At 53.6% G+C, this 21,567-nt stretch overlaps 4 protein-coding genes across 4 annotated transcripts; 2 read left to right on the top strand and 2 right to left on the bottom strand.

Annotated features, from left to right (window-relative positions):
- Positions 1-403: 403 nt before the first annotated feature.
- On the top strand, positions 404-5,181 carry B0T26DRAFT_733270 (multidrug resistance protein-like protein 1). Its single transcript, XM_060443137.1, has 7 exons — positions 404-739; positions 772-1,063; positions 1,129-1,240; positions 1,312-2,444; positions 2,509-4,455; positions 4,508-4,623; positions 4,678-5,181. Exons 2-7 carry the CDS (start codon positions 818-820, stop codon positions 4,922-4,924), a joined length of 3,801 nt encoding a protein of 1,266 aa, XP_060290780.1. The 5' UTR covers positions 404-739; positions 772-817; the 3' UTR covers positions 4,925-5,181.
- A 2,882-nt stretch (positions 5,182-8,063) lies between these two features.
- Positions 8,064-10,434, bottom strand: B0T26DRAFT_757419 (uncharacterized protein; the record flags this gene model as incomplete). The annotated part of the gene is made up of 7 exons (XM_060446243.1): positions 8,064-8,082; positions 8,132-8,336; positions 8,452-8,810; positions 8,870-9,064; positions 9,126-9,236; positions 9,295-10,288; positions 10,347-10,434. The coding sequence occupies 7 exons, from the start codon at positions 10,432-10,434 to the stop codon at positions 8,064-8,066; spliced, it is 1,971 nt and encodes a 656-aa protein (XP_060290781.1).
- Positions 10,435-11,148: 714 nt separating this feature from the next.
- Positions 11,149-13,279, top strand: B0T26DRAFT_794325 (amino acid permease-domain-containing protein; the record flags this gene model as incomplete). The annotated part of the gene is made up of 3 exons (XM_060446888.1): positions 11,149-12,111; positions 12,158-12,791; positions 12,840-13,279. The coding sequence occupies 3 exons, from the start codon at positions 11,149-11,151 to the stop codon at positions 13,277-13,279; spliced, it is 2,037 nt and encodes a 678-aa protein (XP_060290782.1).
- Positions 13,280-15,720: 2,441 nt separating this feature from the next.
- On the bottom strand, positions 15,721-16,039 carry B0T26DRAFT_733281 (uncharacterized protein). Its single transcript, XM_060443138.1, has one exon. The coding sequence runs from the start codon at positions 16,012-16,014 to the stop codon at positions 15,739-15,741; it is 276 nt and encodes a 91-aa protein (XP_060290783.1). The 5' UTR covers positions 16,015-16,039; the 3' UTR covers positions 15,721-15,738.
- Between the last annotated feature and the right edge of the window lie 5,528 nt (positions 16,040-21,567).

The following is a 21,567-nucleotide window of genomic DNA, read 5'->3' on the forward strand; positions in this document are numbered from 1 at the left end:
CGAAGCTGCAGTCATTAGCCAAGCCGCGTTGGTCTTTAACCACCCCAGCCCGCCTGACTGGGCAGGAACCGGGGTCGAGCCAGCCGATCCCGAATGGCACCACGCATGCGTTGTGGGGCAACCTGGGAGAAAGTGGCCAATGGGGCCGCGGACCGAGGCTGTCGCTCGCTCCCGATTAGGAAATGTGCGAGAGAGATCTGACTGCCCCATATTTCCCATGTCCCCCGTCCCTTCGCCAGAGCTGAAATCGATAATAGCCCGACGACCAAACTCCCGCCATCGCACCAATGCGCTGCCAAGTTTCTCCGTTCCGCTTTCCACCTGCGACGAAAGCTGAGCTAAGGTACCCAAGCTCACTCGATTACGCAGTGCAGCGTGCTGCCGCAGCATTTATGTTTGGCTGTAGGAAACCGATTTTTTTCATTAGTAGGCCATGGCGAAATGCGCTGTAGACGGGGCCACGGCGTCCCTAGGCGCCGACGCGCCGTGCAAGTGGCTGCTTCGGGCTCCAGTTCCAGTTCCAGTTCCAGTTCTAGCGGGTTCCAGGTTTTTTCCCATCCGTTTCTTCCCATGGTGGCAGTTGCCTTACCCCTCGGCCTCGCCCCAGCCAAGTGGCTGTTGCTTAGATCTGCCTTTTATACCGATTCAAGATACCTAGGTTATCTCGCATTTCGCTCTTTTACTACACTGCACCTCTTCTTGGTTGGGCTTTTACTACACTGCACCTCTTCTTGGTTGGGCTTTTACTACACTGTACCTCTTCTTGGTTAGGCTGTACGTAATTACCATCTCCCCAAGTGGCTGTCAAGTGTCAACCATGGCCTCCGACAAGGAAAAAAAAGAGGTCGCAGTCCCAGTCCCTCTAGATTCTAATCATGACAGCCCCAACCCGCTGGGCCTGGCAGAGGCCGAGCTGGCCGTGCTCGACGCCCAGGTCGACATCCCAAAGACAGATCTCGGCTACAAGGCCGTTTTCCGCTTTGCGACCCCGGTGGATATTGTCGTCATGTTGCTCTCCTCAGTCTGCGCGATGGCAGCAGGCACGACGCTGCCCCTGATGACTGTGTGTTGCGACTCCTCGCTCGCTTGAAGAAGAAGACCGTTCCGCTGGGCTGACCATATTTGCAGGTCGTGTTTGGCTCCTTGACGGGCCAGTTCACCAGCTTCACCCCCTCCCTCGAGGCGCTGCAATCGTTCCTAGACAGCATCAACCACATGCTGCTCTACTTTGTCTACATTGGTCTGCCACCTGTTTGACTCGCCTGGGCGACCGTGCTTTTAAAAGGCCAGCCAGCTGACACTGGCCTTCAGGAGTCACGAGCATCGTCACTACAAGTCTCACCGTCATGGGCTTCACGTGGACGGGCGAGCGCATCACCAAGCGACTGCGCGCGGCATACCTCGACGCCATTCTGCGGCAAAACATTGCCTTCTTCGACTCGGTCGGCGCCGGCGAGGTCGGCACGCGCATCGCCGACGACACCAAGCTCGTGCAGGACGGCATCTCGCAAAAGGTCGGCCTGACCATTGTCGGCATCAGCTCCTTTGCCGCCGCCGAGATCATCGCCTTCATCATCTCGTGGCGCCTCGCCCTCGTCATGCTCAGCGTCCCCATCGCCATCGCCGCGTGGATGGGCGGCCTCGCCCGCAAGATCAACAAGGCCCAGCTCGGCGCCATGGACGCCTACGGCTCCAGCGCCACCTTCGCCGAGGAGGCCATCTCGTCGGCCCGCGACGTCATGGCCTACAACACGCGCCACCGCTTCTCCGCCAAGTACGACGCCTCGCTGGACCCAGCCATGGCCCTTGACTTCCGCGCCAAGTCCGTCCTGGGCGCCTTCATCGGCGGCCTCATGTGGGCCATGCTGGCCGCCTTTGCCCTCTGCTCGTGGGCCGGCGCGCGCTTCATGGACGCCGGCTACGCCACCGTGTCCCAGATCGTCACCGTCCTCCTCGCCTCCGTCACCGCCTCCATCACGCTCGGCAGCGTCGCCCCGAACCTGAATGCCTTTGGCGCGGCTGCGGGATCAGCCAACCGCCTGTTTTCCGTGCTGGAGCGCAAGTCGCCCATCCCCTTGGACTCGGCTGGCCGAGAGCCCGAGGGTCCCGTGGAGGGGCACGTCAGGTTTCGGGACGTCACACTTGTTTACCCGTCGCGGCGAGGCCAGTTTGTGCTCGAGGACTTTAATCTCGACATTCCCGCGGGGAAAACCACGGCCATCGTCGGGCCCTCGGGGTCCGGCAAGTCAAGCGTCTTTGGGTTGCTGGAGCGGCTATACTCTCCGTTGCGCGGCCAGATCACCATTGACGGGCGCGACATTACCGAGCTGAGCTTGCCGTGGCTAAGGTCGCAGATAAGGATGGTGGCTCAGGAGTCGTTCATCTTCAACGCCACCGTGTTCGAGAACATTGCATTTGGTCTGGCCGGGACGCGTCACGAATCTGTCAGTATATCTGGTCTGGCTGTTCTGCTTTGTTTGTGTCCGAGACTGACAGTTTGATGCGCAGGCTGATCATGACGCAAAACTTGATCTTGTCAGGGAAGCTGCCAGGATTGCCAACGCGCATGCTTTCATCGTGGACCTCCCCCAGGGCTATGACACGGTCCTGGGAGAAGGCGGCAGTCTCCTCAGCGGCGGCCAGCGCCAGCGCATCGGCATCGCGCGAGCCGTCGTCTCGAACCCGACGGTCCTGCTCCTCGACGAAGCCACGGCAGCGCTGGACTCGGAATCCGAGAGCGCCATCCAGAAGGCCCTGCTGGCGGCTACGCAGGGACGCACGACCGTCACCGTTGCGCACCGGCTGTCGACTATCAGGCATGCCGATACCATTGTCGTCCTGGAGCACGGCAAGATTGCCGAACTAGGCACACACGACGGTCTCCTCGAGAAGGGCGGCACATATGCGTCGCTCGTATCCGCCCAGAAGCTTGACGCCGGTGTAGCCAGACCGAGCGCTGGGGCGTCGTCCGCAGTACTCGGTGGAGATGAGAAGGAAACGAGCGATGAGGCGTCGGCGGAGACGGATATCGAAGCCCCCTCGGCGCCGAAAAGCGTCAAAAAGGAGACAACCACGTCGCGGTTCGCCCTGTTCTGGTTCATCTGGAACCTCAACCGGCAAGAGCAAAACTACATGATCCTCGGGATCGCTGCCAGCTTTTTCTGCGGCCTGGCCTACCCCATCTCGGCCATCCTGTTCGGCAACACGGTGCTCGGGCTGCGTGACCCGTCCCAGACGTTGGGCGGCCTGAGCATCGGCTTCTGGACGGGCATGCAGCTGCTGCTCTCGTGCCTCGTGCTGGTCGCCTACGTGGTGCAGGGCGTGCCGTTCGCGTACGCGTCGTCGCGGCTGGTGGCGCGCGCGCGCCGCGTGGCGTTTGCCGCCATCCTCCGCCAGGACATGGCCTTCTTTGCTCAGAACGACTCTGGCACGCTCACGGCCTTCCTGTCGGTCCAGGCGAACCGCCTCAACGGCCTCAGCGGCTCCATCCTCGGCTCTGTGGCTGCCGCCCTCTTCGCCGTGTTCGGCGGCCTGGTGGTGGCCGTGTCGTTCGGCTGGAAGCTCGGCCTCATCGCGGCGTCGCTGATGCCGCTGACCATCGTCACGGGATATCTGCGGTACCGCCTGCTGGCCGAGTTCGAGACGAAGATCCTCGGCGACACCAAGGCGACGAGCATCGTGCTGGAAGCCGTCCGCGGCATCCGCACCGTCGTCGCCTTCGGGCTGCAGCCCGACGTCAGCGCCCGGTACAAGGCCCAGCTGGAAAAGGAGCTCCACTCGGGCGCCAGCTGGGACATTTCCATGGCCGTGTTCTACGGCCTGAGCCAGTCCGTCGTGATCCTCAACAGCGCGCTGCTGTTCTGGTACGGCGGCACCCGCCTGATCGCCACGGGCGAATACGGCGTGCGCGAGTTCCTCATCTGCTACGTCGCCACCATCTACAGCGCCCAGTCTGCCGGCAGCATCTTCTCGCACGCGCCCGACGTCGCCGGCGCGCAGGAGGCCGCGACCCGGCTCAAGGCCCTCATGGAGACCATACCCGCCATCGACGCCGCGTCCGAGTCCGGCGACAGCGCCGAGGACATCGCCGGCAACGTCGAGCTCAGCAACGTCGACTTCGCGTACCCGTCGCAGGCGCACCTGGCGCTGCGGCACGTGAGCCTGCAGGCCCGCTCTGGGCAGTTCGTGGCGTTCGTCGGCGGCAGCGGCAGCGGCAAGTCGTCCATCCTCAACCTGCTGGAGCGCTTCTACGACCCGCGCGCCGGGCACGTGCTCGCCGATGGCAAGCCGCTACCCGCGTACAACCTGCAGCAGTACCGCAAGCAGATCGCCGTCGTCGCCCAGGAGGCCAGCCTGTACAGCGGCACCGTCAGGGAAAACATCCTCAGCGACGTCGACGCCGATGACGCCGCCATCGAGCACGCCTGTCGCCAGGCCAACATTTGGGACTTTATCGTACGTCTTTCTACTCTGGTGTTGCATACTTTTGTGTCTGACCGTGCTACAGCAATCCCTGCCCGACGGGCTCAGCACGCACGTCGGTCCGCGCGGCAGTCAAGTGTCAGGCGGCCAGAAGCAGCGCCTGGCCATTGCCAAAGCGCTGCTCCGCAAACCCAAGATCCTGTAAGAGAGTACCGACACGGCAACACAGTAGCCTTGCTAACAGCCGTTCAACAGCCTCCTGGACGAAGCTACGTCGGCCCTCGACTCCAAAGCCGAGGCCGCAGTGCAGACGGCGCTCGACGCCGCCACGCAGGGCCGCACCACCATCGCCGTCGCCCACCGCCTCAGCTCCATCGCTGGCGTCGACTACGTCTACGTGTTCGAGGCCGGCGCCGTCGTTGAGCGCGGCAGCCCCCAGGATCTCCTGGCCCGTCGTGGGAGGTACTGGGAGTTTGTGCAGCTGCAGAACTTGGGGAAATGAGATCTGTTTTGCTTCTCAAGGCCTTGGCGAGCTTTTTTTGTTTGTGGTTGGGGGCACAAGATTGGTGGTGAGATGGTTTACGTGGTGCGGTGTGGCAACTAGCAAGAGTAGAATGCAGGTTGGAAAGTGGAAAGTGGAGAGTTGGCTACCTTGTATACCTTGCCTATCAAGACTGATTGTGATTTTTTTTCTATCAGTAGAATTTGAGCCTAGGCCTGGGCCGCCTAGGAGAAAGAGAATCTAAGCTAATCTCATGCGTGTTGCGTATCCTTTACCGATGACTGTTTTGCTTAGGGGGCAGAGTTAAATCTGTCCCAACAAGGACAGCAAGTCTCCGCATTGTTTGACGCTGTTGAGTGGGGAGGTGAAAAAGTACCTTTTTCTTGTGACTACCTGAATACCTAGATAGTCACATTTCCTGTCCAAGTCCGGATTAGTCTCAAAACCTGAGCAGAGGGCGAGGCACAGTGAGCACTACCCTGAGCTTTTGAGCCGAGGTGCGTTCGGTTATAGTTACCGTGGTTTAAAGTCGGGTGTATATTGTAAGGATCCGCTCCTGGACCTAGTTTTAGGACACTAGTCTACTACCAAGGGCTACCGTTTTCCTTTGCCTATATAAGTAACTATCGTTAACAGACCCCCTTGTCACCGCCGGGTAAGATGGGAGAGATAGTGTTGTAACAACTTGATCCTATATTGTGGAAAAACAAGCTAGAGAAGAGAAGAAGGAAGAGAGGTGTTGAGAGCCCAGGGTAGCACCAACTCAATTTTATCCAATTTAATCGACCAAATATAGCCATTTAGAGCAATCAATTATACGATTTTGAGGTCAAATTCAACCAATTCGTAGGGCCGAAATAATTGGCGGATTGTCAATTATTTCCCATTGGCCAGGCCATTTTTAGGGCGGATTTTCCTGGGTCCAGGCGGCTCCCTGACCAAGGCCAACCCTGTATTTTCCTGGGCCCGGGAAAATCTCCGACTGCCGGGCAGACCGCTGCAATGCACCATTGAAGCTGCAATGCAACCATCACGGCGTAAATAAACAGCCGAATCCGACCTTTCCACCGAATCCTTCCATTCCTACAGCGATTTCCTTGCGCCCAAACTACCGGTAGTATGCCTGCCTCGACCCGTTAATGCCGCGACCCTCTCCAAAGGCCAAAAGCGGGCATTTGATGCCCTAAGGAAGCCCTCGCGAATCTCTACACAATACGAGGAGTTGGTTAGATTTGACATCAAAGAGCTGGGGAATATGGAGGTGAAGGACTGGCCCAAAATAACAACACGGGCGCTATACATAGCGGAATACTGGGCGGGCAAGAAGAATACGAGGTCATGGTGGATTACTTCGCACGGCTGCTGGCTTGCCCAGGTCGTCAACAACGTCATAAAAGAGGGAGTATACTTCTGGGCGTGCCACTATTGTGAGAAGGTCTTCAAGGCCATGACGGCGTCGAGGCGCTGAGAAAGAAGCAAAAGACGTTGGAAGCGACTTCGAACATTAAGGAAAGGTCGTTTTTGTTGCCTCACAAGCTCATATAGAAGTAAAAGCTTATCAACACGATCATTCGCTTGAATATTGTATACAACATGGCCGAACATGAGGCTTTTCGTGATTTCTGCATAGACCTACCTAAATGCCGATAAGACAGCTACCCTGATTCCTTCCTCACGTAACACGGTTCGAGAGTATGTCAAGGATCGCTTCGATACGCACTAGCAGGGCCTACGCGCGCGCTTGAGGGCATCACCATTCACAAAACATCTTTCCTTCGGTATATGGACTTCCGCATCGACCGTTTCCTTCCTCGCGATCTTCGTACATTACGCCGGTACTCTTTCTCTAGCAACCTCGCCGCCGACTTACCCGACAACTCCCTGCCCTCGAATACCGATCCACAGCAACATCATGTATTCTTCCTTCGAACAAGCATTGGCCTGGCCATTCAGAAGCTAAGAAAATACGCCACAATACTTCACCCTGGGCATAAGAGGAAGTGAGTTGATAAGTTCCTGGGAGAGGAGCGGGCCAGGAAGGCATACAGGGCATGCCGCCATCTTTACCGAGCCGAGTATTCCGGCCTCGCTGTCCCGGCGCCGGCACAACCGGCTCAGGCGCCGCTTTTAGGTCTAGGGACTGTTCTTGTTGGTGTCATGACTACTATGACCCGCCTAAAGACCCTAGCCAGAACGATGAACTCGCTGAATACCTCGCAGAGGGAGTCAGGCCGGTAAATGACATAAAATCTTGGTGGTTTAGTCGTCAGGAACGTTGGCCCCGGCTGTCAAAAATGGCCCTGGATAATGTCTATTCCTTCTATGTCAGCGGACCCGGAGAGGGCATTCAGGAACGGTAAGCTGGTCTTCGGCACACAGAGACATGGAATAGGCGACGATAGCTTCGACGAAATCATGTGTTTTGAAGGATTGGGTATGTTGACGAGCTTTTCCGGGCTTCTTCACGGCATTTTTTCCTGCTATTTTGGACCTCTTTGACGACTTTTTATATCTTTTCTAGTTGGAGCGGAAGATGCCGTCAAATATCATCAATTATTGCCATATCAACCAATTCTAGCCTCAACCTAGTCAAATATCCATGTTGGCGGCTCAATTCAACCAAATATAGCCTCAAGATTGAGTTGTTTGAACCATTGCCAATGCTGTGAGAGCCACGGAGTCACTGGAGAGCAGGGAGAGTACTGTGCTAGCGCGATTTTGTATGGGATTTTGACAGGTGGCAATGTACACGTGGAAGGACTTAAACTTATGGCCGGCAGAATGATCTCAGGATGGGGGTCAGAATGATCCCAGGATGGGGGTCAGTACTGCCCCCCTAGCAATTGCCTTTGTGGCAAAGCTAAGCGGCACGATGACTAACTCTATGCAATTGCCTTCGTGGCAAAGCTGAGCAGCACGATGACTGACTCTGTGCGCGATTCATTTTGGACAGATGTGGACGGAGCCTATGAAGGAAGAGGTTGTCACCATGATCTGGAGAGGATTTCTTTTCTGCTCACAAAATAAGGAATGTTCTATGTTTCCAAACCCCGCTCACATCTCCACGCTCTCAGGCAGCCAAGTGTTGGCCACCCTCTGGCGGTTTAGACGATGCAATTCCTTCAACTTTTTAAAAGCTTCAGCGAACCTTGCACGCTCTGCATGGTTGTCAGTGTGGCTTCTCGAAGGGTTCTGAAGAGATAGGACCTGCCCTCGACCGAGCCGAACTCGATGGTGACAAGTGTCAGCTTTTCTACCTTGGCTAGACTGCGCCGCTGATATCTTCCAGCGCTAGCAATATTGTAGCCAGCTACAGGATCAATTGCAGTGGCGCTGCTTGCGTTGATGTATCTGGAGGTGCCTTTGATCACCACCTCCTTGCAGTCGGACTCTTTCGGATCCTCTTCCACTCCTGGTTGGCAACGACACCTGTCAGGTCTGATTTTGACGCCGTCGTCGACTGAGATGGATGAGCAACCCCCATCAGCTTTGGCATAACGGGTAGGGCAAGTCCAGAGCTTGCTAACCTTTGATGACCACTAGGATATCGGCAAGGAAGATGACAAGGCACGGGCACTCAGGGGTCTGGAGAATGGTACCGAAATTCCCGTCTTGAAGTTGAACGTGCTGTCGTGAACCAACCCGCGGGTCCGAGCCTGAGCTAGTCGGAGTCGAGTAACCAGAGCCATTGATTTTGAGGTTGGCATCGCTTTTGAGGTTGGGATCGCTCTTCGAGACTCTCCCGAGTACCGAATCGTACACTGAACTCAATCGGTTGCTCGAGGTCCACAACTGTATACGACCTATCTCGGCCCGTTGGACGCCCTTCCAAAGGACCCACTTCCTGTCGCCCCGTGAGAATTGGCGTATGACTCTAGCACCAGGTCTATTCGTTGCTCCAGGTTAGCTTGATCTGATCTGGCGAGACGGCATAGGCTCACGAACAGATTGTCAACGATTTTGTAGCCGGTCACAGACTCCTGAAAGCTAAATAGGTCTGGGTCCTGTAGAAACGTCATGGTATCGGGCGCCTCAACTGTGCTGGTCCGGTTTTGCTTGATGGCGACAGAGTAAGAGTCCTTGCTTAGGCTTGAGTTAGGATGGGCTCCGAAGTGGACGAGGTTGAGGTCCGTTTTATAACTTGAGTCATCGCTGTCAGACACGGGTTCTCAGGTTGATCCCAGTCCAGTCGCCTACTCACACCATGTTATCCGAGCAACTGCTAGTGCGAGTGATCAAAGTCAAACTGCCTTCGCCGTTTTGATACACTTCAACATGCTTTTCGGCATCAGTGTCCTCACAATGTAGTTGACTATGCGTAGTTGTTAGTATGGCCTTCGCATTTGCATTGTGTTCCACCACTGTCTTACCATTGCATGACTTTGTCCCCCTGTCTCGGATCGAGGTTGTCTCTTCGTGGTCCTGACCGACGATACCCCAGCCATAGGTTCTTGTCCTTTTCAATCCTGTCTCGCATCTCATCAACTGGAGGGGCATCGGGTTTAGCTCTGAGGACCCCTCGGTGAGCCAAAAGAATCTTGTCCTCCAACCGGGCAAAGAATAGTGGCAGGGTCATGCCAAACTGAGTGAGTTGTGTTTCGAACTCCACGAACGAGGGATGTGCCACAACAGTTCGGTACTCGTCAGCCATCTCGGTTGCCTTTAGAAGCCAGTAAGCGCTAAGGATGCTCGAAAACGTGTGCACGTGGTCGTCATTCTCTTGAAATTTCTTGGTTGCTCGGTCCAGGTGAAAAACGGCCTCATCCACCCCGTCTGCCAGCGGGATGCTTGCGAGACTTCCATGTCGACGCTCCATTATGGCTGTGAGTGTGCGGTGGAGGGGGTCCGGAATGAGGTTCGCGGTGGAAGCTGCGAGCTGCGGCGTAGATGGCTGACACTCCGACGTTGTAGGCTGATGGTCGGTAAGGGGTTCGGGGCTGACTTGCTCGTGGTGAATCTGCCTACCCAACCATTCTGCTGTGCTCAAAATCAGCGTTCGGAGATGGTCGAAGTTCGTTATGTTCAAACAGTTCAGAGCCATGGACAGCTTGATGTTGTGTACCGCAATACGGTCGCGGAAGATTGCCAAATCGTCCTTGACGAAAAGATGCCACTGCCAGTTGTTGATGGCTCCCCGGTTTTCACCATAGGCTCGCCGCTTGTCGAGCAGTTCCCAACACTCATTAAGGGTGTCTCGAAAACCGCTGAGGACCCGTGTCAGACTCTCGGTGGCTGGCGACATTTGCACCGGATGGTGATTGCGTGCCCCAGGACCACTATGAACCTGACGCACCACATCGTGGAGGGCGTTGAGGTTCTGTCCCAGGGTTGCAATCTCTTCCCGAAACTCCTGATACTGGCTGTCTAAGCCGATGGTGTGAGCTGCCCCTGAACGGCACGATCAACTGTGGGTGATACTCACGTGCATCGTGGCTCAACCAGGCAATGGACGTGATCCTCTGGAGGATCGCCAAGCCTTCCAGAATTTCGAGAAGCTCAAGGAGGATCATGAGGATTGGCTGGTCGAGAGCTGACAGGGCCGAGGGCAAATGCAAGGATCAGGGGCTTACTGTAACTAAGACAGTCTCACGTCGGCACTGTCGGCACTGCAACGACGGGAAGAAGCGATGGATATTCCGAGAGGTCGGTTGGAAGGTAAATGTAAGGTACTGAAAATCGAAAGAACTGCCTCGCGAAAGCAACACCTGGACTGCAACGCAGCCAGGCCACGGAGCAGATCTGGACATTCCAAAGTCGGCGACAACACCTTCCTCCTGTCGAGAAACTGCTGCCCAACCACGCATCCCAAGCAAGGCAAATTTCAGGGCGACCCGCTTCATGCTCGGCGACGAGACCTGTCGAAATTTTCGGTTCGTTCCCGCTCTGATTGGGCGACACGGCAGCCACAATGATGGGTTGGATTGGGGGCCTGCATCGTACTAGCGCTGCATTCCGGTGATGCCCGATTTGGGGGTGTGCTTTGCTGCATCCCACGTTGCTTTGGGTGCGCTTTTCCTACTCCAGAGCCTTGAGGGTTTCAGCTGACGAGGGGCGGTGTAAGAGCCAGGGAAGGCGTCAGCCGGTTGCCTTCTCTTCCACGGTCGCCTTGTTTGACGGCCCAACCGACTTTTGGTGTGGGGGGTTTTCTTTTGTGCGACTAACCGCCGTTACCGCGAAAGAAAATGATGTCGATATCACCCTAAATAGTATTGAGTTGGCACATCATGGCTCACCCGGCTGACTTCAGCGTCCCACCGCCGCTAACCCTGCCACTAGTCGATGAGACATTCGACATTCGACATTCAGAGATGAACGCCACAGAACAGCAGCCAATCCAAGGCGGGCCCCAACAATCGGGTAGCGGTCAACCTGCCACCGGCAGTGATGGTGGCACAGGCTGGCGCCCTGGCCTCGACCCAAGCGACGAGGCTCGCCTCACGCAGGCGCAGAAGGAGCAGTTCGCCACTGTCGAGGAGATTCCCACAGACAACGCCAGTCTTGGCTGGTACTCTGTTAGCTGCCTCATATTGAACCGTCTGATTGGCTCCGGCATCTTCAACAGCAGCTCCGTCATCTTTTCCAACACGCAAAGCATCGGCATTTCGCTCCTTTTCTGGCTCTATGGCCTCACCATGGCCATCTCCGGCACGATTGTGTACATTGAACTCGGCCTCACAGTTCCAAGGTACCGTCTGGGCGACGGGACAAGCAAAATTTCCGTTGTCCGAAGTGGTGGAGAGTTGCCCTACCTCAACTACTTCATCAAACGGCCCAGGTTCCTCGCCACCTGCCTCTTTGGCGTATCCTTCCTCATTTTTGGCAACACGAGCTTCAACTCGATTGCTTCTGCGGTGGCTGTGCTGCAGGCATCCAACACCGAAGAAACGCGTGGCATGGTCGCAGGTATCGCCATGGCGGTCAACACGTTCGCATGTTTGCTGCATAGCATGTCGAGGAAGTGGGGCATTAGACTCAACAACTTCTTCGGTACTGCCAAACTGGCCATGCTTTTCTGCATGATTGTTTTCGGCTTCGCCCAGCTCGGGAAAGACGGATCGGTCGCGGCGACGAACTTTGATAGGACCACTGCCTTTTCGACGGCTAATAGTCCCGAGGAGGTGTACAGATATGCGGAGGCCATCATCCTTGCCATCTTTCCTTTCAGTGGCTTCCACCAAGCCAACTATGTGAGCAGCTCCCCAGATCTACTTTTCCCTTCCTTGCCAACCACAGGTTTCACAGGTCCTGGCCGAGATTCAACACCCACGTCGGAACTTTGCGCAGGTTTCCTTCTTTTGCGTCGCTTTGACCGCCTCTTTCGTGGTCACGATAAACATACTTTACGCTGCGGTTATTCCAAAAGACATACTGTTCATGTCCAATCACGACCAAGCATTCGAGTTCTTCAGCCACACGATCGGCCGTGTCTCCTCAAGAGCGCAAACACAAGCCATTTGCGGATCCTTCCGCGCCCTCTCGGCCATCGGAAACGTCATCGTCTTCACTTTCACCGCTGCCCGTGTCAAGCAGGAGATCGCGAAGGAGGGCATCCTCCCGTACCCCCTGTTGTTTGCGTCTTCGTATTCTTTCTCCATTAGAAGTGGCTTCCGGCGCTTACCACCGTCGCGATCGGGCTACCAACTCTACAGCTCTCGTGCCCCTGCTGCCGCGCTGGCTTTGCACTGGGTGGTGACTTCGATCGTCATCTTGGCAACCGTCTTTGGCACCGTGGAGCTGTCCTCGTCCGAGTCAAGATTTGACCTTTCCGCCTATTATCTTGGCATCGCAGCATTTGCCTATGGGTTGGACATCATCTGGTTCTCCGTCATGGGGACCGGGGTTCTCTGCCTTCGTCTCTGGCCAGGCAGTAAGTGGCGTCAGAAGTCTCCGATTCCACACGCTCTTGGCGTTGCAGCCGCTGCGACATTCGCAGCGACAAACGCTTTCCCGCTCATCGCCATCTGGATCCCCGATCCTGCTGCGAAATTCTTATCCAACACGAGTGACTCGGTGGCGTGGTATGCGCCCCAGACGTACGGAATTGCGGTCCTGGTCTTTGGAGTGATGTACTGGTTGTGCTTCCGGTTTTACATATACCATAGGAAGATGAAGGCTGGCGAGTCGCTGGAGATTGTTCGGATTCCCATTTTCTGGAGGAGCCCTATTGGTGAGCTGCTGCAGCTGTATGAGATTGTCAAGGTCAGGTGGACTCGATACATCCAAGGAGAGAAGAGGGAGTCAACTACTGTGCGGCTCACAGAGTTCGGTACCCCTGGGTATGAGACGAGAACAACATCAGCAGCTTCCAGGGAGCGAGGTTCAAAGAGGGTGTCGGGAGCGAGGAAGGACACGTGAAGGGGAAGGGGAAGGGGCTAGAGACAGAGCCTTTATCAGCTGTTATATGTTACCTATTATAATGCAACGCGCTGTCCCGTAACTTTTCAAAGCCTGATTAGACCCTTACGATACAACCAATATACACCAAAACCATAGGCATCTGCTCTCGAACAAATGTTGTCCACCGATATTCAACTAACCAAGTCAGTGTCCCCCTCGCCTCTCCTCTCCTCTCACAACCCCCAAAACCTCATAAGCCCCCATCTCAAAACCCGCCACATCAAACACAAACCCCTTCGGCCCCGGCAGCACCTCACTGCGCAACGGGACCTTCAAAACCCACACCTTTCCGAGGTCAACTACTCGCGCCTCATTTGCAGGTATACAGCGAGATACAGGAACCCTCGGGGTGGGCGACGGCATCTTATCGATCGATATCGATAATCCATATCGATATCGACCGATAAGCTGATATCGCCGATATCGTCGATATCAATTGATTAGTGATCAAATTGATCATTTCCCCGCTCCGAACTGCTCCAAACCCCTCAACTCCATCAAATTGATCAATTGTCCTCAATATGGCCTCCTTGGGTGACCCTTCAGAGTCAGTACTATCCCGGGAATCTATTTCTACTTTGTTTACCCTTAAAGATCATACTCGCACGCCACAGCCATCGGAGCCTACTCATAAGGGTAAAATCGGCTCTCCTATCATATATATTACTCATGATCCGGTCAAAGTACTACGAGTATACGACAACATCTTATTACAAACCACTCGACTGTTAGGGTCGTCTGTCTGTAAGGGAGCACGGGCTCCACAGGATGCTGGGCTTGGTAATTATGAAGATAGAACAAAGGGCAAGCTCCTATCGCACGGGTAATACAGTCAAATTGGAATGCCACTCAAAGTGTATGAGTGCAGTGAATGTGTATTGCTTGCTTGAAGAACCAAGCAAGAACTATCTAAGACTGTGGGTACGGTCATCGTATATATCTAACTGTGTAACCAATAACAATGGTCTCACTGGCCCGTGGTCCCGAGACCTTGCGGTCTCGGGACACCGGGCGCGCGGGACACTGTCCCGCGTCCCCGACCTTAAGTGGTCCCGAACCTCGGGACCCAGGGACACTCCTAATTGGTCCCTTCCATGGGACGCTCCTGATTGGTCCACACCAAACTGAGCGTGCCCCACTATTGCGCATTCCAACAAGGATTCGTAACATATTCCTCTTAATAACAGCACAAGGCGGAATAGCTGGCACGAAATATTGAGGGTTGCACTTGAAAAATGTCGCCTGAAATTGACCACCTTTCATGGAATTGAACCACATTTTTCAGGCCCTACTTAGCATGCCTCTATACTTCCTTCATTCTTGACCTCGGAATGCTCTCATTTCATTCGGAATGCCCTCATTTCGGGCTGATTACAACACTTCCCCTGCCTTCTCTCAGCAAGTATAAGGAAGCGTTCTTTTCTGTACTTTTAGATCTATTTGGGCCCGACAATTCAATGCGCTGTCAACTCCGATCATGAGCAACAAAAAGGAATCAGCTATTAATTCTTATTCAAAAGCGTAGTTTGAAGAACTCAAATCCGATTTCCTTTCACCACAAGATTAGGAGATTCTTCCTGTAGGAACAGGAGCATTGTAGTACATTCCGGTACATTCCAGAACGTTCTTAGGGGCAAGGGGTCAACATCCTAGTGGGTTACTAACAGGGGTGACCGTGACCAAGATGTTCATGTATAAGACACCCTCTTCCTGTCCAACGGAGTTCGGAAGAGAGATAGATCAATCAAGAAGTAACCACCAACCGAACCACCTTCTATGTGGCTAAACTAGAACCTAATCGTGACTGTCACTACTAGAATGATATTGCGAATCACCTTGTCATTCCAACACTTCGACCAATTCAATCCTTCCTCAATCCATTCTTTAGAGTAACGAAGGATACTAAGGGAGACTATACAACAATTAATTGGATCCTTCTTATAATAGACGTTTTGGTTTAACATTATAAAAGGAGCCAAGAAGTTTTCGAATCGAATTCTTTCCTTTTAACCCGGATCCAACAAAGCTAGAAGACTTTCGACAAATATTATCTCAAGACGGAAGATTCCCCATACCATATTGCTATGATATTTCTTCATCCATTAAGGAAGAGTAAATATCTCAAATACAATTGGGAGAAGAAGTGGATTAAGCTAGCAAGCCAAGTAGTCAAAAAGCTCTGGATTTCTTTCAAAGAACATGTAAGGAAACCACCCTCGTAGCCACTATGGCCACCGCCACCAGGGCCACCCTCGCCACCATCACCACTATCGCCACCGCTACCAGGGCCACGCACTATCGCCACTACCACCCTGGCCACGCAAGGATAACTCGTAACCCCTTTCACGTGTATATAGACCATGGCCTTCGCACACCTCTTTAGCTCAGGCCAGGTTGAAGTCTTACGCCAATACCAGTCATTGCTTGCCCTGCTTGTTGCTCCTATTGTGACCACCTTGATCAGGCGTACTGTAAGGAAAAGGACACCCCAAACACCAACTGCGCGCACAGGGTGCGCGCCCACCACTTGTCACCAACTGGCTAGAACACTGCCAGCTGGCATACGCTACGCCGTGGCGCCACGACCGCAGACTGATGCCCGGGCCGAACCCCTGAGCAGGTATATAAACAATGGCCCTCGCCCATCTTCCTTTGCGAGGGCCAGGTTGAAGTCTTACACCAATACAAGTCATTGCTCCCCTACCTTCTTGCCTGCATTGTGACCACCTTGATCAGGCGTACCTACCTTCTCTTACACGTACCTGCCTTCTCTTACAGAACAACATAACATCCGTGAGCTACCAACACCCCTTATCGAGAAGCAAAATCAAGATGATGATGGTGATGACTATAACGTCCTTCTTCGGAATCTTCAGAACTTCCCAAGGCCACCAAGCAAAGATGAATTCGAAGAGTATCTATCAGAACTACCACTTCTAATCAAAGGTTCAGCTCTATCTTGGTGGCTTCAATCACAACAGTGGATCCGTTGGCCAAAACTATCCCAATTGGCTATCAATATCCTTTCAATTCCAGTAATGAGTGCTGAACCGGAGAGGGTCTTCTCTGGGGGTCGTCGTACGATATCGTGGAAAAGAATGCAGCTAGTGTCACGGTCGCCACAGGGCTCATGTGACAGGATTGATTCTATTGGCTGCATTGTGGTTAGAGTGTGGTCTGTGCGCACTGCCTCACTTGCTCAGCACCACCACCTATTTCTCCGCGCCCTACGCGGACCCTGCGATAGATTCCTTTCTCTTCCTTAGCTTTGAATCCACATTCGTTACTGCCTTCAACCTTTGACTTTCCTACCTTCGTAAGGCGGGCCGTCACAGCTGGAAGAGACCACCATCGAGATGCTAGAATGTTTGAAACATTGGATTAGGTCAGGCCTTATAACGAAGGCTGTATTTCTTGAAAATATTGACGAGGAGGTTAATATCGTAGATGACTAAGCAGTATCTTGATGATGGGGCTCAATAGGTTCGCGGGTCCCGCGAATTTAAATTTTCTCGGGCCCCCGCGGATATTAGGTAAGCCTTCCATCCTAACTACCCAATAATATAGCTCCGCAGGTTGCGAACGCGTCGAGAACCGCGATCAGGCGTGGTTATGCTCGTCAAGATAATTCTTAGCTCTTTAGCGATACATAATTACAGCAAAGATGAATTCGGCCTCACTTGAAAGCTTAGCTTCGTTTCCTGACGATTGCCTCCCTCCCGAAGGCGAATACGAATCACGAGATGCTCTATTCAAGACGATCAATACATGGGCAGAGCAAAGGGGCTACGCGTTCACTACCGGGAAGTCAACTAAAGAAAAGAGCGGTAGACGGACAGTCACATATTCATGTGATCGATGTTGCAAGCCTCCCAGCCCGTCAAATGAACGGCAACGGAAGACAACTACTCGAGGAACCGGCTGTCAGTTCTCTGTACTGGCTAAGGAATCCTTAGATAAGACTGTCTGGACCTTAAAGCGCCGTCCTGACAGACGGTTTTCTTTGCACAACTACGAGCTAAGCCAGCATCTAACCGCTCATCCAGCACACCGAAAGCTATCTAAGGAAGATAAATCGACATTAGCAAGCCTGTCGAATGCAGGTATAGCTCCTAAGGATATCGGAACATATATACGCCATACTTCCAGCTCGACACCAACCCAGCAAGATATCTACAACCGCATTGCAGATACTAGACGAGAAGTCTACGAAAGCCAGAGCACCGTCCACGCACTTGCCAACCAGCTGGACAGAGAAGGGTTCTGGAGTCGAATGCAGATTGCTCCAGATGGCCGGCTTACAGCTATTCTATTTGCCCACCCAGATTCATTGGCATACCTTCAGGCCTATCCAGATACCCTCTTGCTGGACTGCACATACAAGACGAACAAATACGGCATGCCGCTCCTTGATATAATCGGAGTTGACGCTTGCTGTCACGGCCGGCTTGGAATGAGGGCGGAACTCCTCTATTGGGCGCTATAGACAAAGATTCTAAACTAAAGGGAAAAGGGAAAAGAAGCTCAAAAGCCTCCCCTCGCGAGATTCTTCCAGGACGTCTCAAGGTGGGGCTCTGGCTGGTCGGGTGGATCCATCCAACTGGCGTCTGATTAGTTAGAGCGTCTGGGAGGCCTGGAGGACCAGGCCCTCACACTTGCCAGCGATCCTTCTGCATTGCATTTACATTACTTAGCGGCGAGACTGAAGAGGACTACGTTTGGGCCTTGGACCGGCTCAGATCGCTCTACGAGGTCTGTAACGCTCGACTTCCCTCTGCTATCCTGACAGACCGCTGTCTTGCGTGCATGAATGCTGTTGCTACCTGCTTTCCATCCGCTGCTTTACTGTTATGCTTATGGCATGCAGACAAAGCAGTCCTCCGCCATTGCCAGCCAGCCTTTACACGTCAACAAGGACTTGAAGCTTGGAACGGATTTTATCAGTTCTGGCATTCAATTATGAGATCACCGGATAAGGAGACATTCTACAAGCATTTGCAAGAGTTTGAAAAGCAGTATCTTCCAGACTGCATCGAAGAAGTCGGATATATCAAGGCAACTTGGCTCGATCTATATAAGGAAAAGCTTGTAAAGGCTTGGGTTGATCAACACCCTCATTTCGGCAACGTGGTTACCTCACGTGCTGAAGGTATTCATGGACTACTTAAGGGGTATCTCAAAAGATCTATAGTAGATCTCTTTGAAGCCTGGAGGGCAATAAAGCACGCGCTGCTTAACCAACTTGCAGAGCTAAAGTCCAACCAAGCCAAGCAGCAGATTCAGATGCCGATCAAGCTCTCTGGATCACTATACAGCGCAGTACGTAACTGGGTATCACACGAGGCTTTGAGAAAGGCTGAAGAGCAGCGAAAACCCCTTACCAAAAAGGACCCACCCTTATCACCAGCCTGTTCAGGTTCTTCTCTCGATCAAATTAGTGCCAATTCGACTATACCACAATCAAGCACTAGGCGAGAGCCTAGCAGGTTTGAGGTTGTCGAGGTAATAACACAGCCAAGAGCATTACCAGATGCAGCAAATGCCATACATTAGGTCATATAATGACGTCAAAGTCATGTCCTCAGAGGCATATAGAGCTATTACAGTTAGCTTTAGCTCCAGAACCAACTTTACAACTGCAACACCATCAACCCAGCTCATCACCGGAGACACATCACCACTACCCACACCACCTACTCGTACACCACCGCCTACTCGTGCACTACCGCCACCTACACTACCGTCGGCTTACACACTAGCACCTTCGTCAAGTCCATCTTCAGCCTCACTAAACTACTGGGACCCACGGGCAATCTATCAGAGATATACAAAGGCAAGAGACGCTTGGTATAAAGCCCAACCACTCGGGAGCATCAAAAGCAACCAGCAATACCGGAAAGCAATGGGTCTACCTCTGCGACACAGCAAGGCAAGCTATGAGTGGTGCCTTGACTATAAGCAGATGACGAAACAGTGTGCTAGCTCAACAGGCTTAAGGGACTAGACGAAGGAGGAGATGATGGCCTACTTGGATTGGAGCAGATCAGAAGATGACCGGATTGAAGCTCTGGTAGCTTAGGAGAAGGAGGACGAACCATTGGATACCGGGAGAAGAGGTGTAGGCGAGATCTGGAGGAGGATGGACAGAGATATTGAAGTGCAGCAAGCTTTGATTTCGTCCAAAGTGGCGGAAGAGGGGTGTATTTTTGTTGGGACAGAGCAGTAGTGAGGTAAGCCCCTTGAAGTGTCACGAAAGCGGTGATCATAGAGGCGTTGGTGGGGCAAGGGTGGATTGGGCTCGTCAGCCCTGGGAGTTATCGTAAGCCAAAGGCTCCTCTTCCCTTCTTTTACCTTGTCCTTTCTTTTACCTTGTCTTTTCTTTTGCCTTGTCTTTTCTTTTGCCTTGTGTTGACAGCCCCTGGCAGTCAGTTCAGGTGCCACGCATCTGCCAGACCTCGCCCACTTTTCCTAGTTTAGCTCCTTTCGAGGGTCAGGTTTTTCCTCCTGATTCCTCAAGCAGGTTCACGCAGAATACAGCCCCGATTGCTTCTATGCGCTGCTCCCGGGCCCTACGCGAGCTGTATCACCTAGTCTTAAAAGTTTACAATATTGGCCCAAATCAAATTGCGGAAATCGAGACTTGTAATGCCTATGTGTGCAGGGATGGAAGGCTTACCTAATATCCGCGGGGCCCGCGAAAAATTAAATTCGCGGGACCCGCGAACCTATTGGGCCCCCTTGATGATTTAGTAGTATTGAATCAATATTGATCGATAATCGATCGATAGGGCCGATAAGCGATATGGATTGATCCCTGTATTGAAAATATTTCGCCACCCTGAGAACCCTTGCGCATCAGTTTCATTTTCTAGCGTGTCCACTACGGAATAGCGAAAGGCGGATTCAACTTCTTAGTTAGGGAGGGCGAGGAGGTCCGGGATGTAGATTTGTTCGTACCATTTTTGTAGGTTGCGGGGGTTAGATAGAGGGAGGGGGAGGGGATTTTAGATTTTAGACGAAGATTACTTCCGAGGGCATTCTAACGGGTTGGGGCTAAGAAAGGGGGAACGCAAGGAGGAGAGGAGAGGAGAGGGGGTTTATATCCCACTAGAAGTAAAAACGGCGGCCGAGATATCTCACCCCGGTAAGCGGGCATCTAGCTAGTCAGGCTGGGGTTTAGCCGCTCCCGTTGATCGCTGTGGCGCTTCCGGAGGTGGTACTTACTGTACGACCGGGGTTAATTCGGATCTGCTCCGCATTATTGAGAGGAAGGGTGAAATAGGCAAGCCCCCTTGGAGGGTTACCAAAGACACTCACTAGCATGTGCCCGACAGGTTCTTTGAACCCTACCGTTACGATTCGGCCGTCTCGGTGGTTAAGCGGGACAGGGTTTAGGTATTCCTCTTCACGCATCATCCGAAGCTGTGGGGGAGAAGCTACCGGAGTCCGGCCTCGCTGCCAGCGGGAGGTGCCATCGTTGTCGGCCATAACTTCGAGTATCCTCTCCGCTGGAGGGATCGCGGGGAGCCGGAAGGGGGATCGCGGGGAGCCGGAAGGGGCGAGCCCGAGGTTGCGGAAGGAGAAGACGACGCGGCTGGGGCGTTGACACCGCTTCACGACAGCGGGATAGGTTCAAGCCACGCGTCTGAGAACAACAACGCCGTCGACGCCGTCTCCGAAGACTCTGGGATATTCTTACACCCCAACCAGCAGTTCTGGCACCCAGGGGCCCGGGCGGATGAGTCTTTGCAAGTCAGTCGTAGCGCCGGAGAGACAGCGCCCAGGCGCGATGAAACCGCAGCAGATCCGAGCCTCAGATCCGAAAAGGCGGTCTCTTCCCAAAAGCGGCCTCGGCCTTCCGGGAGAATGTCAGATCTTTGGTACGCCAGCAAGATCAAGCGGGGCGCGTGAGCTACGTCAGAGGTGTCATGATCCGCAGAACGCTTTCAATGGTGGAGTATTTCCCGTTCCCCAAGGGACGTCGACATGCGAATTTGAACGTTCTTCGATAGTTAATTATTATCCGCGGCCAACTTGTCTGTCTTGTCAACCAGCCAATGCTGTAAGCTTTTGTCCGTACTAGCACCAAATCGACCTAACCGGAGCCCACACTCCGTCCAGACGCACAACGGCATTGCTACCCTAGCATTCCGGGGAACCGACCCACAGATGTGCGGCCACCTGCTCACCAAGGTACATTACTATATTCGATACCACCGCACCCGTCCATCAGGCGCACAGACGCA

Source organism: Lasiosphaeria miniovina, assembly GCF_030549165.1.
Source record: "Lasiosphaeria miniovina strain SMH2392-1A chromosome Unknown B0T26scaffold_8, whole genome shotgun sequence".
Classification (NCBI taxonomy): domain Eukaryota; kingdom Fungi; phylum Ascomycota; class Sordariomycetes; order Sordariales; family Lasiosphaeriaceae; genus Lasiosphaeria; species Lasiosphaeria miniovina.